Source organism: Rhinopithecus roxellana, chromosome 9, assembly GCF_007565055.1.
Source record: "Rhinopithecus roxellana isolate Shanxi Qingling chromosome 9, ASM756505v1, whole genome shotgun sequence".
Lineage (NCBI taxonomy): Eukaryota > Metazoa > Chordata > Mammalia > Primates > Cercopithecidae > Rhinopithecus > Rhinopithecus roxellana.
In genome coordinates, this window is record NC_044557.1 from 110,300,547 (window position 1) to 110,322,324 (window position 21,778).

The following is a 21,778-nucleotide window of genomic DNA, read 5'->3' on the forward strand; positions in this document are numbered from 1 at the left end:
ACCACACCTGCTTCTCATTTCTAAAGCCAAAATAATGATGCCGAGCAAACAGGCTGCCATGGAGACTCAATGAGGTAATGTATGTGCCTGGTATACTTTCAGCCTCCCTTTCCCCTTCCTTCTTCCAGTCCGTCAGAAAAACAATACATTCTACTGCTTCTACGATGTAAGAGAAAAGCAAATAAAAACATTCCCATTGGAGAGATTAGGAAACCAAGGAGAGAAACAGAGGGTCTTCAAGGTCGAGAAGGACCCCGGGGCCAGTCTCCTGATGTCCAGGCCCTGCTGAAACGTGTCTGTTCTCACGGTTGCTGGTCAGGGCCCAAATGACAGCACCTTGGATCCATTGTGGAGAACAAAGAGCTAATTGAAAACATCTGGGCTGAGGTTTTCCAACTGGCTTCTCAATTTGGCCTGGTTTCCAAGCAGTCAAGCTCCACTGAAACATACACTCCCTAATCTATTGCTGTCTCAACAACAAACCAATGTTTGTCTTGCTAAGTACTAGCAACGGAAAAGACCCTCCACGTTCTAAGCAGAACGTTCTGTCGCAAAGCTGCTGAAGTGACAGAGATGGTGAAAAGCAGTGTCACCCTATTCCATCTGCAGTGAGAGAAACCCCCCTCACTAAGGACCTGGAAGTCCACCAGTGCATCATCAAAGGAACTAAAAACAGCTGCAAACCAGAGACTCTACAGAGCCTGCCCCAAAGAGCTGCTCTCTTACAAATCTTCCATGGACCCCCAATAATTTTCCACGGACCCCTTCCACATATGCTTGGTCAGTTTCTACTTAGATGGTAGATACGTGAATTTGTACTTAGCGCAAGACAGCATCACCATGCATGGCATACTCGTTTGGCCTGATTTCATAACAAAAATTTTTTTTGTTTTTTGAGACAGTGTCTCACTCTGTCGCTCAGGCTGGAGTGCAGTGGTGCAATCATAGCTCACTGCAACCTCCGCCTCCCAGGTTTAAGCAATTCTCCCACCTCAGCCTCCCAAGTAGCTGGGACCAAAGGCACATGCCACCATGCCCAGCTAATTTTTGTATTTTTTTGGTAGAGACAGGATTTCACCACGTTGACCAGGCTGGTCTCGAACTCCTGACCTCAACTAATCCACCTGCCCCAGCCTCCCAAAGTGCTGGGATTACAGGCATGAGCCACTGCAAAGGGCCCTTTTTTTTTTTTTCCTCTATAGGTTTAGTGCTTATTGACTAGACTACTCTGATTCCAATGCAACCAGCTTCTGGGTCTGCCTGCTGGAAAGCAGGGTGGTTCTAGGTACAATCCAGTAGATGCCTCCTCAGAACTGCCAGGAAGGCCGTGTCCTTGGGACACAAGATGAGAGTCAAACTTTGGACACAAGAAAGCCATTCAATCAGAAGCCAAATTTTATCTTACTCTTTCCTTCCAACACCTCTCCTGATGAAAGAAGAGATAAATATATATAAATATACATATATAAATATGCACACGCACACACATACACACACACATATATATACAAGTTAACAGATCATTAGGAAGGTAAAAATCATAAATGAAATTCAGTTGGAATGCCAGAGCCCAGGACAATGGAAACTATTCAAGTTAGACTCCATGGGGTCGCAAATGGGTGCAGTGGGTCAAGCTTGTAATCCTAGCACTTTGGGAGGCCAAGGTGGGAAGATCACTTGAGGCCAGGAGTTTGAGATCAGCCTGGCCAACATGGCAAAACCCTGTCTTTACTAAAAATACAATTTAAAAAATCAGCTGGGTCTAGTGGCGCACACCTGTAATCCCAGCTACTGGGGGGGCTGAGATGGGAGGATCACTTGAACTCGGGAGGCGAAGGTTACATTGAGCCTAGATCCCACCACTGCACTCCAGCCGGGGTGATAAAGCAAGACTCTGTCTCAAAGAAAAGGAAAGAAAAAAGTCTGTGGGGTCACAACGTGGTTATCGCTGGCTTCGTTGCTCTGGTCTAAAGAATGAGGGATGTGACTGGGAATAGGCTTAGTCTCCTGATTCTGAAGACAGGTGAAGGAGAGCAACCACCTTAGCTTCAGCTGCTATAACTTGACCAGGGATTGAGAAACAGGACAGCTGCTCCCTCCAGAACTCCCTAAAAGGGCCTGTGGTTTACCTGAGCTCAGAGATGCTTTGGGAGAACAATGTGTGGACAGGCCAGGCTAGAAAACCCAGTTCATCCCTGGTGCCCTCCCTGGTTTCATTCCTCCAGCCTGAACTTCAGAGGAGCTTGAGGGGTCCTGGAGGGGCAGCCTTATCCACAGTCTGACCGGCACATGAAGCCCCTAACCCCCGCCGGAGCAAGCCCTGGGTGCTGGCCACGTTCTGTGCTCACTATACCAAGAACTGTTTGGCCAACTCTTTTTCCTATTCTGCCAAATCAAAATCAGTCAATTAGCTAATATTTACTAAGTGCCCACCATGTACCCAGTGATAAAAGATCTGGACTGATGCTGGTGAAATTCAAATACATTTAGATGTAAAAGATCTCTCATGTCATAAACCAAGCACCACTTCACGTAAGCAGCTTAACTCGTAAAGCCTTGAACACAAGACGGGGTTTCTTGGTTTTTTTTTTCTTCCAGGCACCTGTTTCTTCCTGTCCTCTCTTTGATATTATTCCTTTTAAAATGCTTGATGGATTCCATGTCCACAAAGATGGCCTTTCCAGTACTCCTGGTCTCTTCGTTGATATACCTCCTCTCTCAGGGACTGTCCTCCATCCTGCTCCAGCCACTGTCCCATGGTTTCTCATTACCAGAGATTGCACCCTTCAATATCCATTTCACCCTTCCTGCTGTGTACCCACATACAGCTCCCTTCATCTTTTAGTAAACTTCTTGTGTCTCCATCTGAACAGCGACCCGCAATCCAGTGATCACAGCAGCTATGCATAATCCTACAACTTCTCCATGTATTACCACCCTCCTTACCCAGCACAGTCTCCATGAACCATGAGTTTAATCCTTCCCTTTCATATTCCCGCCACTCCTTGGAACTTTTCACTCTTCACCATGCTTGGATGGCAAAGTCCCACCTGGGTAAAAACCTGTCTCCTACTACCCCATGCCTGCTCCTGATAGGGAAAAACCACAACCCCCTTGTCTGACAACAGGTAAGTTTTAAATTGAGGTTAAAATAAAATTGTCACTGGAAAAATACCCAGTCATTGGAAAGCATTTGTTATAAAATAATGAGCGTTGGAAAGCCTGGAATGGAAAACATGAATCTGAGGTTACCCCTGGATCGCTCAGCCAGTCAGATAAACAGAGATGTGGAAGTATCAGACATTTGTTTAAAGAAGACAGGAAGTGGGTTCTAAAGCCCAGCATTTGCTAACTTCACTTCCGTGGCTCTCATCGCTGCCAGGAAGCCCAGAGCGAGCTGCAGAGAACATTTGACTCTCTGCTGTCTCCTGATCCAGTTACGCCAACAGGAAATTTTCAATTGCATGGAGGTGAGATGTGTATGAGATGGGACTTCCTTTCTCCTATAATTTCTAGAATAACAGAAAGTTGGAAGGGAGGATAACAGTTATCAACTTCAACGACTCCCAAACCTGTCACTTTACAGGCTTCCAAAAGAGACAAGAGTCCTGGGCTCCAGCCCAGACCTTTTAAACCAGATTTATGGTGGGTTGAGGTCTGTGCTATTCTGTACTTTTAAGCTCCCTTGGGCGATTCTTATGCAGTCAGCATGGCATTAGCGCTTTAGTCCAGGACAGGAGTGTGGGCAGCCCTGTTTTAGTCCAGTAGCCAGACTTGTGCTGAGGTCTGGGCTGCAGCTCAGCCGGGGGGCGGGTATGGGAGCTTCCTTTGCCTGGCTGACCCACAGATGGGAAACTCTTAGCTCCTGGAAAAATGTTTAAGAAGAAACAATGCCCTCCACCCTCGTCTCTTTCCTATTTGGGAACATGCACCGTCAGGCTTTCAGGAGTTCTTAGAGAGCCCAACTTCCAGATGGGGAAAATGAGGCTGGAGAGGACAAGTGTCTTCCTACCAAGTGTGGTGTCAGAGGTCAGTACAGACTGAGCTCTAGGTTCAGGACTTCAAACTTGTCCTGCCTCAAAGCTCTTAAAGGAAAGTTTTTGGGATTTTTTTTGTTTGTTTTGAGACGGAGTCTCACTCTGTCACCCAGGCCGGAGTGCAGTGGCGCGACCTCGGCTTACTGCAGCCTCTGCTTCCCTGGTTCAAGCGATTTTTGTGCCTCAGCCTCCCGAGTGGCTGGGACTACAGACACTCGCCACAATGCCCGGCTAATTTTTGTATTTTTAGTAGAGACAAGGTTTCCCCATGTTGACCAGGCTGGTCTCGAACTCCTGACTTCAAATGATCAGCCCGCCTCAGCCTCCCAAAGTGCTGGGATTACAGGCATGAGTCACCACGCCTGGCCAGCTCTTAAAACAATTTTTAAAAATAAATTAATAAATTTGAACCTCACAGGGAGGAAAGAATAGGCTAACCAACAGTGAAAAACCCAAAGCATCTCTGTGCCTGTCGTGACCAAGCCTGCAATAGCAGGTTAGTGTTAAAACGATGAACTCCACATGCCAGGACAGCGGGAGGCGTCAGGGAACTCAAGCATATGGGAGCTTTTGTGAGGAAGAGCAAGAGGTTTTCCTAACAGAATGATCTGGAGTAAAGTGCAACTTCACCTGGGCTGGCACAGCCTCCAGGCAGGGAATATGGGGTGGAGAGAGAAGCACAGGCCGATTTCACCCCATACGTGGGGTCACCAACTGTCCTGGTTTTCCTGAGGTTTTCCCAGGATGTGAGACTTTCTGTGCTAAAGCCAGGAAAGTCCTGGGCAAATCGGTATGGCTGGTCACTTACTGTGCCCCTCCTCAAATGCCCCCCCACCCCTGCCTTACTGCAGGGTACAGCCTGCCTGTGCTCGGAAGGATGCCAGTCCCTAGATGGGCATCACCAAGAGTTTACACTTTGCAGTGCGTGCAGCCTCCTCTCCCAGGCTGACCTCAGGGAAGGCAGCTCCGGGCCTTGCCAGGTCACAGCACTCAGATCCAAAGCACAGAATGTTTACCTTCCCCCTTGCCGTAGGAGGAGCTGGCAGTCCAGGACTTGGCCTCCACATAGCCCAGCTCCCGGCAGACGACGTGGGCAGCGTGGATGGAGAAGTCGTCATCACACACGGTACCCCACTGGCCGTCGTAGTACACCTCCACCCGACCCTCGCTGTGCTTCCTTTTCTGCCCGGCCAGGCGCAGCTGAATCTTGGCCACATTGGCGGGGGCCTGGGGCTGGTGATACTCGGGAGCCGGTTGCTGGAAGTACTCGGGGTAGTGGGGCCAGCTGTCATACTGTGCCAGGCTCAGGGGGTACAGGAGGGCCAGCACAGCCAGGCAGCTGCAGAGGCGGGAGCACAGAGGCCTCTCCATCCCTGTCTTCAAGCTGATGATCCCACGAGGGGGCCCTGAGCAGCCGGGAGGGACAGGCGGGGTACGGAAGCAGCAGGAGCTTTCTGAAAGACAGGAGAGATGTGTTAGGATGAGAATGTGGGGCTACGGAGACCTACAAGGAGAATGAGAGATTTCATACCCCTTGGCTTAATACAGAAAGCTCGTCCATTCTCGACGCCAATCCAGCCCCACTCCTACCTGACGTTTCCACCACGCAGGGCTAGGAGGTCCCACCTCCTCTACCCACCATCTTCCCCATCTCTCTGGAATGCTTTTTCCAGTAGAGTTCCTGGCAGGGAACAGAGCACACTCCAACTTAATTTGAGGAGAGTTTTTTAATACTATGGACATGCAGGCAGAGTTCTGCGGAACTAACAAAGGCTGGTGTCACACCCTAGGGCTGGTGACTCAGGGGGGCTGTGACCACCCTAGGCCTGAAGGGAGCCTGGGGGGTGAGAACTGGAGAGTGGCAGAGGGAGCAGTCTCTTAGGAGCCTTCACTGGAGAGTCTCAGAGCCAACCCACAGCAACGGTGGGGACGCAGGAGGGAGAATAAATACCTGACTCCCTTTCCTCCCATCTTTGAATCTTTCTGGTCGCCTCCTATTAGGCAAACCCAGACCCCTCCAACTAAAAGCCAGTGGCAAGGGAGCTGAGCCCACTGGGGGAGCCTGCATGGGCTGGTCTCCTAGAACATGGGGGCCGGTGGAGAAGGAGCGGGTTTGAAGGGGCGAGGGCAAGAGATTCAACACACCCACCCTCCATTAAATGAATGGCACCCCAAAACACTACAGGAGCATTTGCTAGATGAATTCTAATGTTCCCGTCAGCTTTGAGGGCTGCAATGCTAAATGAGTTTTAAAATCCTCAAGGTCATGGTCATCGTATCTGGTGGAGCCTTCCTCTAAGAATTCCCGAGTGAAATCATGTAGCAAGAAGACCTCGTGTATCTTGGTCCTCTCGTAATTCAGAGAAAAAAGGAGACTGTTTTAAAAGGACCGCACGTGTGTCTCAGAGAAAGATGCAGGGCCCTAAAACAGGATGAGCAGGTGGAAACTTAGGTGGGGGCTTAAGGTACTTTATTTTAACCCTATGCAGAGGAGTAGGCTAATCATATTCTTCCGGTCATGGCACACTACCTTTGAGGAAGGTCTGGATAACTTTTCTGTAGTCAGAGCTGTCCAGAGCTGCCCATGGAGGGATGATCTGCCTTGGAGAGAGGCAGTTCCATGTCTGTTGGGGGACCAGCAGCGCCCAGTGCCCCAAATAGGAGGCTAGGGTAGAGATGTTGGAGCTTGGGGGACAGTCAGAACTGAGGATTTTGGAAAGTTTTCTGATGTTGCCAGAGAGCCAGCCATCCTCATCCTGCGACTAATAAACAAGGCCAGAAAGTGATGGAGGGTTCCTGTGATAGCTCCTGACCAACTGACCAATGCACAGCCTGACCCGCTAGTGGTGTGACTCTGAAGGGAATCAGGGTCCTGGCCACGCACCATTCCCATCAAAGCACACCTGCATCCTCAAGCTTACCTATGTCTCACAAGAACCTTGGGGAGTTTAGAAGAGGCAGGTACTATCAGGATTCGTATTTTACAACAAAATCAAGAACGAGAGAGGATCAGCGATTTTACCAGAGTTGCACAGTTAGTGCAAGCAAAGCCAGAGTGGGTCACTCCCAATCTGCCATCCCATATAAAAAGTCCTGGTTCAGCTTGGATACAAAAGCCTTTACGTGTGGCACGCGCCTACCTTCCCTGCTTCAGTTCCCACAATGGTGTCTCCCTTCCCTCACCCCAGCCCTGCCCATGGCACATGTCCCATCATATCAGCCTGTACCAGCTTCAGCTTTTGTCACCTAGAACAATGCGCCTCCATCCCCTCTCCTCCAGATGGCACATGGTGCAATCCTTCCTGTTCTTCACGGAGACCTTCCCAGGTCCTCCTATCAGATTGAATGTCTCTCTGCTTCCCTTTGACATCACATTTTGCTTGTGCTTTACACTGTTGTCATGTCTGGCTCTGCCACCGGACCCTCAGGCCCAAGGGACAGAAACCACCTCTTTGTCATTTCTTCTCAGCAACGCATCTGCCTCTGGATGTGTCAGGCTACCTTCTAGTAGATAAAGCTTCCTGCCAAGAACAAGTAGAAAAGGAAGGTAAAATACTAAAACATATGTTTGAAGACATGAGAAAGTTACCGAGGCAGCAAGGCCCGAAGGCGACAAGAATCCAGAGAGATGGGAAGGGCATTGAGGTGAGGCTCACATTTGCCTCTGTGTTTCCCCAGAAGACACTCTCCAATTCCACGGCAGTGATCAACAGGCTGAGAAGCTAAGCAAAGCTGCAGGCAGCCTCCAGGGACTGGGGAGACTGGGAGTTCAGAACCTGCCAAGGACAAAGGGACCTGTTAAACAGCCCCAGGCTCTCAGATGCATTCCTGAAGATCTGCACTCTAGCAGCCAGGGCATAGGAAGGTCTGACATTCCCATAAATGGAATACCAAAGAAGAGGAGAGAAAGGATGTGCAGAGGAAATAATGGAAGAAATAATGGCCTAGAATTTTCCAGAATGACAAAAGACATCAAGCCCACACAGTGTAGTTTACAAGGAAAACCACATCTGGGCACATCGAAATCCAACTGCAGAGAAGACAAGACAGAAAGAAAAATCTTAAATACAGTCAGGGTAGAAAAGCTGAGTTACCTTGGAAAGAGCAGCAGAAAGACTAACAGCTGGTCCCTCAACACAAATAAGGAGACAAGATGTTAACAGCATAACATTTTCAAAGGGCAGAAAAAAATGTCTGCCTAGAATCTGTGCCCACTGAAGAGAATGAAGGTAAAATAAGGACATACCAGATAAACAAAAGAGGAGCGAGTCTGTCACCAGAATATCCACAAGACGGAAATGCTACAGGGAATTCTTTAGGCTAAAGGAAAAATCATCCCAGATGTCAGTACGGAGGCGTAGGAAGGAATGAAGAGTATGAAGTGGGAAACGATGTAGGTAAATCTCAGTAAAGTTCGAGTGTGTAAAACAGAAAAATGTCCTGTGTGGGGTTTAAAATATATGTATGATTAAAAAGTATGGCAACCATAGCACAAAAGGCAGGAGGGCATTAAATGGAGCTCAAGTGGTTTGAGGTTCTTGTGTTGTCTGGGAAGTGGTAAAAGTACTATTGTCTATTAGATTTTTAGGAAGTCTAATAGATGCATGCTGTAATCTTTATAGGAATCATTGCAAGAAGTACTAAAAGTAGAACTAACAGGTTAATAAGGGGGGGATGGTAGCATTAAAAAATACTTGATTAATCCAAAATTGAAGCCATAAAACAGACAAAAAGTAACATGAAACAATTCTTACAAATAGAAAAAATATTAGATGGTGGATTTAAACTCCAGTATATCAGTAATTACATTAGATAAAATAAATACTCCAATCAAAAGACAAGTATCATCAGAATGAATATAACAAAACAATTGAGCTTTATATTTCTTTCTTTTTCTTTTTTTTTTTTTTTTGAGACGGAGTCTTGCTCTGTTGCCCAGGCTGGAGTGTGCAGTGGTGCCATCTTGGCTCACTGCAACCTCTGCCTCCTGGGTTCAAGCAATTCTCCCACCTTAGCCCCCTGAGTAGCTGGGATTACAGGCATGCACCACCACGCCTGGCTAATTTTTGTATTTTGAGTAGAGACGAGATTTCACCATGTTGGCCAGGCTGGTCTCGAACTCCTGACCTCAAGTGATCCACCCGCCCGCCTCGGCCTCCCAAAATGTTGGGATTACAGGTGTGAGCCACCACACCCAGCCCAATCCAGCTTTATATTTCTCAGAAGAGACAAAGAGGCTTAATGTAAAAGGATGGAAACAGATATACCATGCATACATTAACCAGAGGGAAACTGGTACAAAGTCAGATAAAGTTGACCTTAAGAAACATTACCAGAGACAAAAAGGGACAGTTTACAGTCATGAAAGTCAATCCACCAGGATAATCTAACTCTTCTAAATGTGTATGCATAGTTTCAATACATACAAAAGAAATATTGATGGAACTAAAAGGAAAAAATAGACAAATTCATAATCATAGTGGGAGATTTTTACATACCTCTGTCAGTAACAGATAGAAGAAAGAAAAATCCTGGCGCTGAAGATGTGAATGACATAATTAACAAACTTAACCTAATTCATAAGTTTCTATAAACTGTACTCAGCAACTGCAGAAGGCAGCTATGCTCCAGGGACACATGGAAGATACAATGATACAAACATATTAAGATATTAAGATACAATGATATTATGCAGAATATATTGTTTAACTACAGCAGAATTCAGCTATAAACCATTAATAAAAGAACAAGTAGAAAATCCCCAAATATTTGAGAATGTTGGATGAGGAAATCTATTATCATGCATCTCTTCCAGCTCACAGTACTAAATTGATTTATTCATTCAACAAGCATTCATTGAGCTCCTACTAAACCCGAGACCCTGCTGGGAGTACAGGTCTCCTTTTCCATGGCCCTGACTGCCTAGCTGGAGTTCGCCTACAAGGTATCAATGATCGTTCATGGACTGAACTACCTGAGCCAGGGGGTGCCTAACTTTGAATTCAGGAAGGTTTTCCTCTTCTACATTGCCTTTTTTTTTTTTTTTTTTTTTTTGAGACGGAGTCTCATTCTGTGGCCCAGGCTGGAGTGCAGTGGCCAGATCTCGGCTCACTGCAAGGTCCGCCTCCCGGGTTCACGCCATTCTCATGCCTCAGCCTCCCGAGCAGCTGGGACTACAGGTGCCTGCCACCACGCCCGGCTAGTTTTTTTGTATTTTTTAGTAGAGACGGGGTTTCACTGTGTTAGCCAGGATGGTCTCGATCTCCTGACCTCGTGATCCGCCCGTCTTTGCCTCCTAAAGTGCCGGGATTACAGGCTTGAGGCACTGCGCCCGGTCTTTTTTTTTTCTTTTTTTGAGACAGGGTCTTGCTATGTCACCCAGGCTGGAGTGCAGTGGTGCGATCAAAGCTCACCACAGCCTCAACCTCTTGAGTCCAAGAGATCCTCCTACTCAGCTGCTCAGCTTCCCGTGTAACTGGAACCACAAGCATGCGTCACCATGCCTAGCTAGGTTTTGGGGTTGCTTTTTAATTTTTAAATGTATCCTCATCTTGTGGAAATTAAAGACAGAAAGCCAATGAATTGCCAAAGGTCACACAGAGTGCTTGGCAAGCAGCTAACATTATAAAGCACCCCCACGTGCAGGCACTGTTCTCAACGCTCCAGTGTTTTAATTCACTTGATGTGGTAGGCACCGTTATTATCCTTGGGAGGAAACTGAGGCACAGAGAAGTTTGGTAACTTGCCTAAGGTTGCACTGACAGTAAGTGCAAGCCAGGATCTGAAGGCGGTGGCAGGCTGACCTGGGCTCTGTCCCCCACCGCAAAGCTCTATTGCCCCCAGCCTGTCTATCGCCCTCCCCTGACCTTCCCACCCCATCCCCCAAAGGCTTCAGAGACTTCCAGATCCTCTAATCCTATCCCAGAAAGAAATGAAAAAAAATGTGGTCTTGTAACATTTTAAAAGACATACTAGGCCAGGCGTGGTGGCTCATGCCTGTCATCCCAGCACTTTGGGAGGCCAAGGCAGGCAGATCACGAGGTCAAGAGATCGAGACCATCCTGGCCAACGTGGTGAAACTCCGTCTCTACTAAAAATACAAAAATTAGCTGGGCGTGGTGGTGCGTGCCTGTAGTCCCAGCTACTCAGGAGGCTGAGGCAGGAGAATTGCTTGAACCTGGGAGGCAGAGGTTGCAGTGACAAGAGATCACGCCACTGCACTCCAGCCTGGTGACAGAGTGAGACTCCGTCTCAGAAAAAAAAAGACATCTTCATCTCTGGATTTGTATATCTGTAAACTGCTCTACCCATTTTCCTGGATTCTCCAATCTGTGGGAATGCTTTAGTGTTCAACTCCTAAATCTTTTCCAGAACAGCGCTCCTGAATTTTTTGCCTCTTTGGTTGGGCCTTCGCCTACTCCCTCCTCTGGGGGATTGTAACATATTAAACCCAGCTGCTTTCCTCTTCTTTTAAAAATTACTCTTAAGGTTTTTTTGTTGTTGTTTTTTATAGTGAAAGTTACACAAGCTGGTGAAAAAAATATGGAAAATGCAAACAAGTAAAAGGAAGAAAATAAGGACTGGGCATGGTGGTTCACACCTGTAATCCCAGCACTTTGGGAGGCCAAGACGGCCGGATCACTTGAGGTCAGGAGTTAAAGACCAGCCTGGGAAACATGGCGAAACCCTGTCTCTACTGAAAATACAAAAATTATCTGGGTGCCTGTAATCCCAGCTACTCGGGAGGCTGAGGCAGAAGAATTGCTTGAACCTGGGAGGCGGAGGTTGCAGTGAGCTGAGATTGTGATACTGTACTCCAGAGAGAGACTCCGTCTCAAAAAAATAAAATAAAATAAAATAAAAGTAAGAAAATAACTTGTAATACCACTGGGGGGCGAGTAACCATGATCAAAACTGTGTTGTAAACCTCTCCAGTCTTTTTTTTTGTACACATTTCCTTTTAAAAATTGGAATCATTTTCTACGCACTGCTTTGTAAACTGCTTTTCACACTGAACAGCATATTGCAAACATGATGCCTTACGGAATATTCTTTCCTAAGATTTGTATAACATAGTATTCAATCTTATGGATACAGAATAATCAAGTTTCTAATTTTTTTACTGCTGTAAACGTTGTTGTAGCTGAAACTTGGCACAATCTTGGGATAAATTCCTAAGAGTGAAATTGCTGGGCCCAAGGGTTTGTACAAAAGCAACACTTTTGCAAAACTATATGAACTGCCTTCCAGAAAGACTGTGCCAATGGAAACCTCTGCCAGCAGTATGTAGGTTTCCCCCAAACCTCAAAAACTCTGGCTATGACCATGTTTGCAAACTTTCCTCCATCTGATAAGCAAAAGAGGGTATTCTGTTTTAACAAGCATTCTTTTTATTACTAAAGAAGTAGAGCTTTTTCTCTTATTGGCTACCTGTATTTCCTTTTTGGAGATTACACTTCCTTATATCCGTTTTTCTATTGAGCTTTTCCCTTGTTGCTTTGTAAGATTCATTTTTTCACACTGGTATCCTTCCAACCTCAGGGAGGAAACACTGCCAGCCCTTCTGGGTGACCACGCTGCCTCCTGCAGATCAGGATGGGAACAGCGAGGCCATGCCAGGTTCCATGGGCGCCAACGTCGCCCCGTCTCTCTGCTTACATTGCTCACACAGAAGTGGCTGTTACAGATGAACGGGCACCTGACTGGGCCCCCAAGCCTAACACAGTGCCTGGTGCATGTTAGCTGCTTAATTAAGATGGGTTGGATAATAACAGGGGATGCATGGCTCAGAGTAGACCCCTCATTCCTGGGAAAGACAGGGGAGGGGACCAGGCAAACCACAGCTTTGCTGATGGTGCTGGAGAGAGCCACAATGTCATTTATAAACAACTGAGAGCTCACAAAGGAGCTGGAATGAGCACAGGCAGAAGTTCTGAGATTATAGAGATTATAGTTAGGTTGGCATAATGAGAGGGCTCCATTACACCCAGAAAACCAGGCCCCCTTTTTCAGTTTTTATCTCTGTGAAGTAGACATATTCTGACCTGTGATAAAATGCAATCAGCACCCGGGCGCGGCGGCTCACGCATGTAATCCCAGCACTTTGGGAGGCTGAAGTGGGCAGATCACAAGGTCAGGAGTTCGAGACCAGCCTGACCAACATGGTGAAACCCCATCTCTACTAAAAATACAAAAATTAACTGGGCATCATGGCACGTGGCTGTAATCCCAGCTACTTGGGAGGCCGAGGCAGAAGAATTGCTTGAACCCAGGAGGCGGAGCTTGCAGTCAGTCGAGATCATGCCACTGTACTCCAGCCTGGGGGACAGAGCAAGTCTCTGTCTCAAAAAAAAAAAAAAAAAAAAAAAAAAATTGCAGTCAGCGAATCAACACAGTGGCAAATCAGAGGAAAAACTTTCTGACTTTATCCTCACTTTTTCCTAGGAGGTGGGAGCCCTGTCCTGAGACTTATAGAACCACTGAAGTCCTGAAAGTCCTAGGTGAAGACGACTATTATTACGGGCTGAATTGTGTGTCTTTCTGTCCTGCTCTGGTCAGTGTGTTTAGGACCTGAATCCCTCCCTGTCGAAACCCTGCTCCAACATCACTGGTCGTGATTCTGCTGCTAGAACTCCATAATGCTTCCTGCCTGGATCTCTCAAGACTGCCTGAAGATGCTCTTGTCTGGGGTGGACCATTCTCTCTACCTGCTGTGTCTGTTGGAGGCGACTACATCGGATTATTACGGCTGAACCTGCCCCAAATGCCTGCTCCCACCCTCAATTCCATGTGTGTTTACTCTGGACCCTGACTTATCCAGGGATGCTCTACCCACACCCAACTGCTCTGACCTGGTGGTCATCTGGTACCTGACATGCCTCTCTGTAGTGGTTTTAAACAAATTGACCCTATGACCCTAGGTCAAAGCGCACGTAGAGTGGGACCTCTGGCCTTCCTGTCTTCGATTGTGTGGGCCCCTCCTGCCTCTCTGCAACCCTCCTCCTGGAATTTACTGGCACCACTGCTTCCATAGAGAGGTGATGTTGGATGTCTTGGAATCAGAAAACGGTGTCTGAATCCTGCCTTCCCCCACTTCCTAGCTATATTAAGAGCCTCAATTTCTTCTTCCAAATATAGAAGTTACCTTCCTTATGTGTATGTGTGTGCGTGTGTGTGTGTGTGATGGTTAAATGAAATAATGTGAAGATCCCTAGCACACAGCATCGAATCAGTCATGTTGATTTTCTTCTTTCCTTCCTTTGAATCTAGAACCTCTGATTGTGGGGCTCTGTGCTTCATACTTAGTAAATATTGACCGAGTGAATAAATATAAATTTCTATTCCAATATTCACAACCTATCAATAATACCTTTCCCTCTGACCTAATTACATTGGAATGCAAGCTGACAAATTCATTCCTTGTCATTTTTCATATTAAGACATTTAAGTCTTAAGGAATAGATTAGTTATTTCTATGAAGGCACTTTTACATTTTTAACAAGAAACTCCTAGATGTGAACTTCTAGATATGAATTTTACCTATTGTGCAAGGCTGGAAGTAAGAATATTAGGATTTTTCCTGAGTAGTTGGACCTGACCCGTGCCCTTCAAAACAGCTCACCTATATGCCTGTCTGCCTCTGAAATTCACTTGTGTAGTAAAGGCAGTAGGCAAATGTTGAGGTAATTTATGGGATACAAAGATCTGGGATCAGAAAATCTCACCCTAGCAGATAATCAAGGTTTATGTCTAGACAGGAATTATGGGTTATAAGGTTGGACCAAGGAGGGGCAGAACAAGGCACAATCCCAGCCCAGCACAGCTGACTTCCAAGGCAATGCACCAGCTCAGCTGCACACACCTGCTTGCCCTGAAGGAAATGAGTCTCTAAACACATGCTGGACATAGGTGCTCCAAAGGGGCTGTCAAGACCTGAGGCAGTGAGTGCTGCTGACACAGAGGGGAGAACAGGCTACCTGCAGTTACTTCTACAGAACCAACAGGGAACGGCAATTCCTCAAGTCTCACCTCCTCCAAGAAATCCACTCAGCTTACTTCCAACAATACCTGCAGCTGGCTCAGGAGGCTCGAGGGGTTGGACAGACTTCATTCCCTGAGTCCATTTCCAAATAGATGTCTCAGGAAGGCAGAAGGAAGGAGTAACTTAAAAGGCTTCAGTGGCCGGGCGCAGTGGTTCCCGCCTGTAATCTCAGCACTTTGGAAGGCCAAGGCGGGCACATCACCTGAAGTCAGGAGTTTGAGACTAGCCTGGCCAACGTGGTGAAACCCCATCGCTACTAAAAATACAAAAATTGGCCAGGCATGGTGGCAGATGACTGTAATCCCAGCTACTCGGAAGGCTGAGGCAGGAGAATCGCTTGAACCCAGGAGGTGGAGGTTGCAGTGAGACAAGATCACACCGTTGTACTCCAGCCTGGGCAACAAGAGCAAAACTCCATCTAAAGGAAAAAAAGAAAAAAGGCTCAGCTTTCCCACCTTTCAGCATGGACAGTGAATTAGAAGGTGCAAAGAGGCAATTGGCAGTAACCTTTGGGGGTCTGATAATTTTCTCGTGCAAAGACTGGAGGGAACAATTCTACAGCAGTTTCCCTCAGCTATGGATATAAAGACCTTCCTACTCTCTGCCTGTTTTATGTATTTATTTACCACTCCCTGGGCCCCCTGTCCTGTTTGAAGAGGATCACTTCTACTTTTATACAGCAACCTGGACACCACATGGGCTGGTGTTGAAGGTGGGCTTCTGTGAAAGAGAATGTTGGATTTTTTTTTTTTTGAGACAAAGCTTTTCACTCCTGTTGCCCAGGTTGGAGTGCGGTGGTGTGATCTTGGCCCACTGCAACCTCTGCCTCCCAGGTTCAAGCAATTCTCCTGCCTCAGCCTCCCAAGTAGCTGGGATTACAGGCACACACCACCACACCCCGCTACTTTTTTTCTTTCTTTCTTTCTTTTTTGTATTTTCAGTAGAGAAGGGGTTTCGCCATGTTGGCCAGGCTGGTCTTGAACTCTTGACCTTAAGTGATCTGTCCGGCTCAGCCTCCCAAAGTGCTGGGATTACAGGCATGAGCCACCGCACCCAGTCAAAATTGGATGTTTAAAAGTAAAACAGAACCTATATTTATTAATCACTAATCAGTATCAATCTGTTTTTGATCAGTAACAATCAGCATGTGAAAAGTGCTAAGACAGGCATTCACTCATTTCATCCTCTTGTCTGGATAAGCACTGCCCAATAAAAATGTAACGCGAGCTACATATGAAATTTTAAATTCTCTAGTAGCCACATTCCAAAAGTAGAATGAGACAGATGAAATTAATGTTAAAGATATATTTTATTTGATGCAATATATCCCAAATATTATCATTTCGATATGGAATCAATTACAAAAATTATTAATGAGATGTTTTGCGTTCTTTTTTCTTTTTGTACTAAGTCTTTGCAATCCAGCATGTACTTTGTGTTTGTCGTGCATCTCAGTTCCAACTAGCGCATTGCAAGTGTTTGGTGGCCCCATATCGTGGTGGCTGCCATACTGCACAACACAGCTTTGGACAACCCCCTGAGCAAGGTATTACCAGCATCCCTATTTTCCTAAGGAAAAACCGAGGGACAGAAAGGCTACATGATTTTCCTATAGTCACACTGCCAAAAAGTGATCAAGCTGGAATTTGTAACCAGGCCAGCCAGATACCAGAGCAGACGCCCTTATTCACTAATTGTTGAGGTCAGGAGTTCGAGACCAGCCTGGCCAACATGGTGAAATCCTGTCTCTACTAAAAAATACAAAAATTAGCCAGGCGTGGTGGCACACACCTGTAATCCCAGCTGCTCAGGAGGCTGAGGCAGCTCAGCCTTGAACCCTGGAGGTGGAGGTTGCAGTGAGCTGAACTCATGCCACTGCACTCCAGCCTGGGCAACAGAGCAAGACTCCCTCTCCAAAAAAAGAAAGAAAGAAAGAAAACAAAATATAAGTGCTCTGTATCTCTTACGATGTCTTGGCATAAACAAATATGTAAGTTCTCCATCTACCCTTCCAGACATTTGAGGACATCTGTACTAATGGCAGACACATTTCTCTTCTCCATACCTATTAGTCCTTGCTCAGAGATCTTAATTTCACAAAAGAAATAAAAAAGCCTGGTGGAGATATCACAGTGGGGAGAGTTTTTAGAAAACAGGCAGGTCTATTCTCAGCATTCACCTTGGAAGACCTCCAAGGGTGTCTCAAAATGGACAGTCTAAGAAGCATCTGCTCCAGTGAAGCCACCTCCGTCCACATTGTGGAAATTCCAGGACCCTCCTCTACCCTGAACGTAAGCAGAGAGCATCTGCCAAGTGGGTCAGCAGAACATGGGAGACTCAGGCCAAGGATTTCTGTAGCTCCCACCACACGCTCCAAAGAGATGCGGCTTTCACAGGCACACAAGCGTCCACAAGGGGAAGGCCTCCCAAGGTGCTGGGATCGCAGGCATAAGCCAAGGTGGGAGGCCCACCTTGGAGAGTATCCTGTTCAAACCTCGTTTGAGTGAGGTCTGGGAGCTGCTGTGGCAGACGGCCTTAATTATTCACACAGTTGAGCCCAGGAGTGGGTCATAATTAGAGGGACAAGGCAAGGTGCCGAAGGACTGAAGTCTCTGACTGACACAAATAAAAGCCAGAGACCACGGGGAAAAGTTGGTTGTGCCTGGCTCTTCAGAAAGGGAAAATTATCCCCCTAATACGGTCTCACTGGGTTCTTGACTGCACGGCTGAGAACACTCTTACATTCAATACAATCCATTCAAGGCTACAACATTTACACAGCTGATTCTAGTATAAGCTTTGCCAACAAGAGGCACTGTGTCCTTGGGGGGTATCAGAGAGAGCGATCAGGAAATAATTCTTTCACATCACAGGGACTCGGGGACCAAGGTATTCCTTATAAACATCAGCTGGATCAGCTTACCTTCCCCAGGGTCTCGGGCACCTCCCAATGCAGGGGCTCACTCAGACAGCACACAGCACACCCTTCCAGGAAGAACAGGCAGGATGCTCTGCCCCCTCTTTACTGAACATAAGAGGCATTGACTAGTGGCTTATACATGCAGAAATTGGTTCAAATCTTATTTCTTCGCTTATTAGCTCTGTGACCTAGGCCCACTTAGAGTTTTCTAAGACTCAGGATTTCATCTACCAAATGGAAACAACATGTAGTTAAAAACAACTTTTCTGGCTGGGTGCGGTGGCTCACGCCTGTAATCCCAGCACTCTGGGAGGCTGAGGCAGGTGGATCACTGGAGGTCAGGAGTTCGAGATCAGCCTGGCCAACATGGTGAAACCTCGTCTTTACCAAAAATACAAAAATTAGCCAGTCGTAGTGGTGGGCACCTGTAATCCCAGCTACATGGGAGGCTAAGGCAGGAGAATTACTTGAACCTGGAAGGTGGAGGTTGTAGTGAGCCGAGATCACGCCATCTCACTGCAGCCTGGGCAATAAGAATGAGACTCCGTCTCAAAAAAAAAAACTTTTATAAGGAAAAATATGAAACATCTTTTCAAGCCTGCTGTAAAAATCTTAAGTTCCTGTCCCATAGTAAGTTGTCAATAAAAACAGCAGCTAATATATCTTGGTTCAAACAGGTGCTGCCTGCTAGATTCGGGTCAGGTTATTCAAGCACCAACTACAGTTTTGAGTGATACTAAGCTGCATAATGCAGTTGTTTATATTTAATTTTGATCTTCAGCTTCCCCGAGTGTTATCTGGGGAACTGTGAGCTGCCAAGGCTGAGCCTACGTAGTTCCTTCTGGATCCAGCTCCTTGCAACAACTTAAAAACTAGAAATGGGCTGGGTGCTCATGCCTGTAATCCTGGCACTTTGGGAGGCCAAGACGGGATGATTGCTTCAGCTCAGGGGTTTCAGACCAGCTTGAGCAACACAGGGAGATCCTGTCTCTACAGAAAAAATTTTTTTAATTGGCTGGGTATGGTGGCAAATGCCTATAGTTCCAGCTACTTGGGAGGCTGAGGCAAGACGATCACCTGAGCCCAGGAGGTCGAGGCTGCAGTGAGCAGTGATTGTGCCACCGCACTCTAGTTCAGCCTGGGCAACAGAGCTGAGACTTGTCTCCAAGAAAAACAAAAACAAAGAAACAAAAAAAATACACACATATACACACACAAAAAACTAGAAATGTACATTTACTCCAAAGAATATACAGTATTAGCAAAAAGCTTAATTATCTAAATTAAAAGGTGTCTTCTCATATACTGTATATATTAGGTATGTGCAAAATTGTGCCATGTCTGCAAATAAGGCTTTTAAGCAGGAGGGTAAGGGAAAAAAAGACTTTTAAGCAGGGCTTATATCAACCAGTGCTTGCGGATCTTGCTGCGAGCTGGGGAAGGGGGCTGGGTTGGAGGGAGAGAAAGAGGTTCTAAACCTAGATCTTACTCAAGATTCTGAGTTGGTCATGAGCAGTACTGTTACAATTGTCCAACAAGCATCATTCACTGGAAGACATCATTAGCCCTTGAAGCACCTGTCACCCTAAGAACTTCCCAGTACACTCCAGAATCCCTGATTTTTCTCATCCCAGTAGTAGTATTGTCCTGATAATGGATGAGTGTTTGAAAATCCTTCATGAAGCCTCACTTAATTTTGACCCAGCACAGCTAACAGAGGAAAAGAAGAAAATGTAAAACTGGCCTTTCCAGGGTCTTTTTCTTAGACTACCACCTTGATAGCTGAGTCAGTCTGCCTAGGAAGGAATGTGAAAGGCCTGCTCCAAAAAATGCTCCAGTATCAAGATTTTCCTTGAAGCTACTCAAGTTTTTTCTTCCTCCAAAAGCAATCCCTTTTGAATCATTTCATCATCCACCTAAAAAGGCATTCTGTGTTATAGAATTCACCTGTTTAATGGTACCTTCTGGAAAATCCAGTGACAACTGGCTTCCTAGTTCATTCTTAAACACAGGAGAAACCCAGAACATGGCCTCTGATCAATGACACTTGACCTTGTGGCACGCAGTCGAATAACGCCCCATGTGACCAACTGATTCCTAGTCAATAGCAACAATTGTTTTTATTGCCAATAGCAGTAACAATTCCTAGTCATGCAGAGATAAAGGAAAACACATTGTAAAAATTATACACTGTGTTTGGACATCATGCTTTTAGATTTTCAAGTGCCCTGACACAACCTGATCCTGATGTGATGCTCATTAACTGCCTCCTTCCTCAATATAAGTATGTGGGACATAGGACTCTCGCAAAGCAGGCTTCAATGGGACCCTACTTTGCTTGCCTGGCCTCCAGCAGGCCCCCAGTAAATAGGGAAGTGATTCATTCCTCCCAGCACTGGCTCCACATCTTGTGCCCTGGAGCTCCCAGCAACAGTCCTGCCTGCCCCCGATTTGAAGCATCTCATAAACAACCTGGCAGTTCTCAGCCAGGAACAGTGCCCTACCCTGCCAAGGGCACTTGCTTGCAACAGCGTGGCCCAGAGCTCGGCTGAATTATTCCCTCCAGACAGAATGTTCCGCTTGACATTTCTGCCAGATGCCTGCATTCACATTTGGGATCAGGGGCTAAGGTGGGGTCTCTCTCCTCCATCGGACCCTCCCTGCCTGGGATTCCTGCTTGGACCAACAGGAGAGATGAATGGTCCTCATTCATGGCCCAGAGCATACTGTGGAGTGGCGATCCCAGCTGTGGTCTGGGGCTGCTTCTGGTCCCATGGGGAACACATTCCTTTGTGGAAAGAGGCTGTCTTGGCTGAAAGGGGTTTGCTCAGAGAATGAGAGAAGTGGCTCAGGAGCCAGAGGACTCTTTAGAACCACCTTAGACAAGAATGGAGACTTTAACATCAGGCTTGGTTTGGGCTGTCTGGTCCACTTGGCCCTTGGCCAAAGATTCTACTTCAGTCTCCTCCATTTCTGACCACAAAGTGGGAATGTTCAGGGCACAGTGAGATGGCGAGAAGGTAAGCATACAAAACTGCATTTTTTCCCCCAGTCTCCAAAAAGAGGTCTTTGTTGGCATAATTTGTTGTGACCAATGGGAGCTCCCTTCAGCCCACCTCTGGCTCTGCATGGAATCTCATTCTGACCAGGCTGTTTCCTGGGAAGGTTGAAGGTACAGTTTCAAAGACTTTAAAATGTGCCTACCAGAGACTCTCAGATTGGATTAGAGTGCAAAAGCCAAATACATAGTGTCTATAAGACACATCTCTTCTCTGCAGCTCATAAAGAAGGGGCAGGGAAAATCCAAAATTGGTGATTTTGCTAAAGGCAATTCAGAAGTGATTGAGACAAGCATGTCTTATTAGTCTGTTTTCACACTACTGATAAAGACATACCTGAGACGGGGTAATTTATAAAGAAAAAGAGGTTTAATGGACTCACAGTTCCACGAGGCTGGGGAGGCCTCGCAATCATGGTGGAAGGTGAAAGGCATGTCTTACATGGCAGCAGACATGAGAGAATATGAGAGCCAAGCAAAAGGGGTTTCTCCTTATAAAACCATCAGCTCTTGTAAGACTTATTCACTACCACAAGAACAGTATGAGGGAAGTTGCCCCCATGATTCAATTATCTCCCACCGGGTCCCTTCCACAACATGTGGGAATTACGGGAGCTACAATTTAAGATAAGATTTGGGTGTGGACACAGCCAAATCATATCAATGCCCATTGGGTTCATATTACCCAATCCCTACACCCTAAACAAACAAACAACAACAAC

The 21,778-nt window shown here is 46.5% G+C and overlaps 1 protein-coding gene and 1 long non-coding RNA gene across 2 annotated transcripts in view; one reads left to right on the top strand and one right to left on the bottom strand.

Moving 5' to 3' along the window:
• The window catches only part of LOXL2 (lysyl oxidase like 2), a 109,359-nt gene that overhangs the window by 74,196 nt on the left and 13,385 nt on the right, over nucleotides 1–21,778 (bottom strand). Inside the window, exon 2 of the mRNA XM_030938183.1 lies at nucleotides 5,054–5,491. Within this exon, the coding sequence (XP_030794043.1) occupies nucleotides 5,054–5,408 (355 nt within the window). The 5' untranslated portion in view covers nucleotides 5,409–5,491. The remainder of the gene's footprint in view (nucleotides 1–5,053; nucleotides 5,492–21,778) is intronic.
• Nucleotides 3,376–14,442, top strand: LOC115899724. Its single transcript, XR_004059339.1, has 3 exons — nucleotides 3,376–3,470; nucleotides 5,071–5,163; nucleotides 13,482–14,442. It is a non-coding gene; the product is annotated as an uncharacterized LOC115899724 (long non-coding RNA).